General features: G+C 34.9%; 1 protein-coding gene across 1 annotated transcript; it reads right to left on the minus strand.

The window, feature by feature from the left end:
* Positions 1-5,229: 5,229 nt before the first annotated feature.
* LOC145671456 (E3 SUMO-protein ligase KIAA1586-like) lies at positions 5,230-6,423 on the minus strand. Its single transcript, XM_081740645.1, has one exon. It carries the CDS (start codon positions 6,421-6,423, stop codon positions 5,230-5,232), a length of 1,194 nt encoding a protein of 397 aa, XP_081596771.1.
* Positions 6,424-6,833: the final 410 nt, after the last annotated feature.

The following is a 6,833-nucleotide window of genomic DNA, read 5'->3' on the forward strand; positions in this document are numbered from 1 at the left end:
TGAGTTTTGTCAACATACGATAATTGTCAGTATTGCAAGTTTTAAAGAATTTATGCGAAAATCACGTTTTGTCCCGAAATTTTGGGTTTTGCGCTTCTTCCACAAATTGGGGTTGCTTAGTATAAGTGTTACCTCGTTCGAATTTACGTTTCTTAACATTTCCAATCATATATAACTCTTGGTCCTATGTGATGAAAGAAGCTGACTAGAACCGTGAAAGTGTATGTCACCTTATGCACTTTTGTATAAAGAGGTCAGAAAGTAACATAAGTTATATTTTTTCTCTTCTTGTATTGCACCGATTTGTGTCATTGTTGGCTATGATTGAGATAAATATCAAGAGTATCTGTTGATGGTGTTTCGTTGGTGTGCAAGAACTGTCAGTGTTGCAAACTTCTCATGATTTCTGAAAATATCTTTTTTTAAATAAAAAAGCTGTTTTCTTCTTCCTCTTCTTCTAGAAATTTAGCACGATGGGCATATGTGTTATTTACTTAGGTTCTCTGTCTTTCAAGCTTTCCAACCATATATGATTCATGGCTTTGTGATAATTAGAACGGTGGCTAGAAGAATAAACATAAAGGGTGACTATTTCCATAAATTCCTTGTCGTCATCTAAAGATGGCGGACATTTTTCAAAATTGCGGGAAAAGCTACAGTGGGATTTTAGGGGACTTTTAGTATGTTATTCCTGACACATCCCCCTACTTCCATACCAATTTTCAGCTTGTTACTAATTTGTTCCTTTCTTGGCAGAAAAATTGGCTATCTTTACTGGACTAAATTGTCTCGATCGATAAATGCTTTCACAATTGTTAAAAGGTGTAATTAAAAACATGAAACATTGGTTCTGCTTTGAAAAGGACAAACAAGGTTTCGTTTATAAAACCGCAAAGACGGTTTCGGGCGGCTTTCGCTTTCGAAAAGAGCTTTTTGCGGTTTCGGTTTTAAAAACCGCTATTGCGGTTTCGATTTTGTAAACGGCATTTGCGGTTTCTATTTTGAAAACCGCTTTTGCGGTTTCGGTTTTGAAAACCGCATTTGCAGTTTCCGTTTTGAAAACCGATTTTGCGGTTTTCGGTTTTCAGAAAACCGGTTTTCTCAAAAACCGAAAACCGCAAATGTCACAAAAATTCAACAGCACTATTTCACACATGCCATTAAATGTATGATATTACTCTTAGAAAACGAAAGTAAATACTACAAGTATATGCTACGACATTTAAAGAAATACGCTTTTGCAATATTCATTGTTTTGAATTACAATTAAAACGCAATTCTCGTAGCTTTCTTAACTCCGCGATAAGACAAATAACCAGTATGTACTCACGCAACGGCAAATATTATATGTAACATTTTTTATATGAACCAGTAATACATACATAAACTTTAAATTTCCAAATGAAACTATATATATGAGTGGTCACTTCAAAAAAGTGAGGGGGCAAATGCCCCCTCTTGCCCCCCTAATCGCAGCCACTGTATTTATCATTATTAGTAGTATTCGGCTAACGTATAATTTTGTCGATTTCTACTATGCTCAATAGATGGCAGCATGTTCACAAAGTTATGATTAAATATAAATGTTTCCATGTGCGTCAGGCATCTCCAAAGATATTATTACGAGAATACTTGTGATATTATTGCAGCCTAACAGGTATGCCTGAAGTGACAAGCTTGTACAGTATTTTGGAAATGAAAAAATAAATATCACACATATGCAAGTAAGTTATGTTTTATTTATTTTACCTATGTAAACATCACCTCAACAACAACTGAATTTTAGTGTTCGATGTTCACTATATCGCGATTCAAGAGGAACTGTCCTTCCTGGTTGATTTAATTTTTAGAGAAGCAGTTGTGGGTAATTTATGCCCTTGCTTCATCGTTTTGAAAACATAATTTGCATCAGTTATTATTTAGGAGAATGTTTATACCATTTCTCCCGCTCTTTTTGCACAATGGCGGCTTAGGCGAGTAGGCCGAATAGACACGGGCCTACCCAAAAATTTAAAAAAAATGTATAAACGCTAAAGGATACAATAATGAGTATAAATATTTTCTACTATTTATATTAACGATAAATAATTATTTAACAAATAGCGTCAACCACTACTATAAAAGTATGTTCCTACTGCCTTAATCAATCAAATGTGTATATAGATCCATAAGCGTAGGAACGGGCCTACCTAAAGTTAAAATCCTAAATCCGATACTATGTTAACTGTGTAGCTGAGATAGTGCAATTTCTCGCAGTAAATAAGTCATCACATCGTAGGGCAGCGTTTCCCAACCTTTTGCAACTTGCGGCACACTTATAGATATATTATTATTTGTAAATATGAAACACTGGTATTTTTTTCTGTGATTATTGATCTTCTCACAGAGAAGAAAGCTCTATCACTGGTTTTCCCCCGAGGTAAATCATTATGCTTACTTTTCATTCTAATTTTAAATCATTTTTCATTCTAATTTAAAAATAGAAAACAATTGCAATGAAATATTGGACTCATGTTTTTAAAAATACGCTTTCTTTTTAAAAACTGTATCCAACCTTTTACTAAGAAGGAAGATCACTAAATAACGAACGAACAAACAAATCTCTTACTTTTAAAACACAAATGTAGGTAATTTGTCGAAAGGATTGAATGATACTTTAAATTTTCAAGTTACGAAATAGTCTGCAACAATAAAGATGCAATAGTGGTCATAACAATGATAACAAATACTTTTTTTCAAAATTAAAAATGTACAGAATAGTAACCCGGAATGAAACTTAAAATTGTAGGTTCATAGTAGAGTTTCACAGTAATGTGAAGTACAAATATACATTTTTCCCTACGTTTTGCAATTTGATTGCTATAAAATTAATAATTTTGTTTCGATTCCTCGCGGCACACCAGCGGCCCATTCACGGCACACCAGTGTGCCGCGGCACAGCGGTTAGGAAACGCTGTCGTAGGGATTGAGGATGAGGACCCAAAGATCTGTAAGAATTAAATCCTTATCAATTAAATTCTACTGGGCGTTTTACTGCACTGTTCAAGTACACAGTGGAAAATGATTAGAAATTGAAATGCATAGCTTCAGAACGCTCAATACCTATACGTCACCTGGAGTTCAGAAGAAAATAAAGATTTGTTGGCTGAGATGATACTGGGCAGAATAAGAACAGAATAACGTGAAAATGCATTACAATTTCTTTGCTTGATAGCGAATCGATCACCAGGCACCGATTTGTAAAAAAGGAAAAGGTGCATGAAATTTTATTGGGTCCTTTTCAATTATCAAATTTATCACCTAAAATCATGTAGAAAATGTGTTTGAAGATCTTTACAATGCAGGATTTCAAAAAGAAGGTATAATTTGTCAGTGTTGAAATGTTGCTAGTGTGATGGCAGGATGTAAGGGAAAGGTTCAAAAACGACTAGAAAGGAACTTCAAAAATCACTCTTATGTTCATTGTTATAATCGTCAACTCTACATTGTAATAATTCATACTTTTCCAGCGGTCCATAATGTGAAACAGTATTTTGAATTAGTAACAGTAGTTTTTTTTAAAAAAAAATCGATTGTCAAATATACAAAAGCCAAAAACTTTTAGACAGAAGCATTTATCGCAGCATTTCTCGTAGCAGATCTGCTCTCAAAAATTTCATATAATATTCTATGGCATCGAAAGTATATGGTGCTTTTACACGGTAGCATTTATTTAAGCATCTTGTTATGACGTAGCAAACAAGTCACTGGAGAAGAGCGCAATTATGGCTCCGAAACTGAAAACAGAGATTTCAGTCGCTATTTCTTCTAAAGCCCTTTGTCGCATATGCTTATTAAGATACAAGAGACCTTTAACTTTGTACCTCATATTTTTGAATCAGCATAATAATAGCAGCCTTACTCCAACTCATTTCTCTTTACTACAATTCAATTTCTCACACAAAACAAAGAGCATGGATATTTGGCATAAAATCTTTCGCTTCTTTTTAACACACCAGGGCGTTGCAATGAGACCAGAAATTGTATTAAAATTCAAAATATTGCTGAGATTTACCCTAATATATTAATTACTTTTATCTCAGGGTTTCGTGGCCTCGAGCTTCTGTCGAGCCCAGTGCTTAAAGTGACATCAGATGAGGTGACGGTATGGAACAAATATGACCACTTTTAGCACTACTTTTGCCAGAACTGGTGGCGTATTGAGGGAGGACTCAGGGCTTAACCCCCCTCCGGAATTTTATTTACCAGGGGTGCCCACAAGGGGGGTTATGACGCAAACTGCGTCATTGAAATATTGGGGGGGTTAAAAATCTATATAAATATGTTTGACGGGGGGGGGGGTAAAAATTAATCGAAAAGATTTTTTTCATGGAAGAATACCTATGGATAGACAATTGCGGGGGGGTGCGTCATGGACATAAGGGGGGGTGGGCACCACTGTATTTACTATATTAAAATAAACAGCATATCTTGCAGAATTTTCACATTTCCTGGACTAAAGTTAGCAGTCCACCCGAAACAAAATCGTAAATACGTCACTGGCCACAGAATCCTAAAGAATATCTCTACTTCTGACATTTTTGCACCATTTTTGATGTGAAAAATCTATAGAAAGACATATATATATATATATATATATATATATATATATATATATATATATATATATATATATATATATATAATAGAGAGAACAAATTGTAAATGTTTTATTCCTCACAATCATCAGCCTAACAGAAATATTAATATTCAATGAATATTATTTTCCGTTGTATCCCATTGTATTGCATTGTATTCCATTCAATAAAATGGAAACTTCAAATATTGCTAATCATCATATTATTCGGTAAATAATTACCAGCACATAATACAAATCCAGTGAACAGAAAAATGTGTAGCCAGTTTACGATTAAAAAAAAAAAAAAAATGTCAGCACAAAGTGTAAAATTCTTATACTTTCTACATAAGTGTGGTCCTCTAAAAATATACAAAACACATTGTACATAGACCTACTTGAGAACCAAGGGCGTCATTTAGGGGGGCAGGATAGATTTTATCCATAGAATAGTAGTAAGTCAGTGAAAAACGGGAAATTTTTACTTACATCAAGGGGTCTTGCTTCCCCCAAACAAAATCTGAAATGACGCTTCTGTTTAGAATACAATTAGAATATTAAACTATTTTTACAACCTGGCTTCTATTACATACAAATGTATGCTATCCGGAACACTAAGTCAGTATCCAACACAGCTTCTTATAAGGTCCATCTTCCTTCTTTTCTCGTTGCTGACATCTTCTGTAGTCTGCACTGTGCCTTCCTTTTCGTAACCAAGACTTAACGTACCGCTCAGGATTAAACGTGTGTACAGGTGGCCCGATTAATGACACAAACATTATACTCGAAACTGTAGTAATTTGTAGCGAATTTCTAAGATCATACATTATTATGTTCATTTTACTGAAACCACGTTCACAATCTGCACTGCTTATTGCTGTGGTGTTAAAAGCGGTGAAGCACCTTTTTACAGTTTCAGTAACAACCCTCTTCCCTGTTGCTTTATATTGCACAAAGTCGCGAAGAACATCATGTAAATTTAATCCAAACCTAAAAGAAAGTTCCTTGATTTCTTTCTCACTTTGCCGAATGTCACCGGAGTCACTGAAGACAGATTCTATTTGACTTATTAGCTTCTGATTCGTATCGTTTCCATTAATGGTTCGCATTTTGAGGTTATCCACTATACACTGTATGAACTGACATCTGTTGACAGATGGAAAATTAATGTGCTTGTAAAGTTCCACGGATTTGAAAACCCCAGTTTCAACACTTTTGAATACTTCAGCTTCACTTTCGCCTGGCGTACATTTTAAACTCTCCTTTCTATTTATATATAGCTTTATTATATCATAAGCCCTTTTTATGGTGCAGTCACACATTTGCAATAATTTTGGCAGACTTTTTAATTCCTGCAGAATATAAAAACGTCCTAAAAGTTTAATAAAATTGTAGGAGCTTAGTTTATCTGCTAGTCCTTGGAACTGACTTCGCTCTTTACTGTTGTGGCAGCTGTTTTTAGATTTTGTAGAGCAATGTGTATATACTGCAGTATATGAACTCCATACAGATTCTACACAGCGAAAAGAAAACGCCATCCATCCTACATCTATAATGCGACCTATCTTTTTTAGTTGACTTGCAACATCATGTGCACACTTTTCAAGTTCGTTCGAATTTTTTGGAGAGAGACTGTACAGCTTGTACAGAGCGCTAACCAAAATACTAAAATGATTCACACCACCACCAATAGTCTCTAGTTCATCATTTACAGCAAGTTCAAATCTATGACTAAGGAAATGCCACAACACGATTTTGGGAAATTGTTGTTTTGATCTTGATTCGACTCCAGATTTTTTCCCGCACATAACACTAACACCATCACTTGTGAAACCAACCAGCTAGTCCCCGAGATAATTATCATCAAAACCGTTCCTTCGGACACAATCCATAAGAACGTTGTATATTGTCTCTGATTTTTGATCCGGAAGTTCCAATAGTTCTAAAAAGAACGTATAAATATCATCACTACAGTTATAGTCTTTACTTTCAACTCCTTCGCTATCCGGAATACGCGCACGTATATAAATATTTAACGCGCTTTTGTTACTTAATGTGGTTGATTCATCAACAATAATGCCTACCATGGACTTAGCACATTTAATTTTCTCAACAAGTCCACTTTTCATTTCAGCACTAATGTGGCTTACAATGTCCGCGCATACAACATTACTGTGTAAAATTCGCTCCATATCAAGGCCGTTGGCAGCTTGAAGAT

The sequence above is a fragment of the Thermobia domestica genome, chromosome 15, assembly GCF_964235325.1.
Source record: "Thermobia domestica chromosome 15, izTheDome1.hap1.1, whole genome shotgun sequence".
NCBI classification, from domain to species: Eukaryota; Metazoa; Arthropoda; class Insecta; order Zygentoma; family Lepismatidae; genus Thermobia; species Thermobia domestica.

Bases quoted from the DNA above. Each gene is read 5' to 3' on its own strand.
- LOC145671456 (XM_081740645.1), bottom strand. From the start codon at position 6,423: ATGTGCGGGAAAAAATCTGGAGTCGAATCAAGATCAAAACAACAATTT.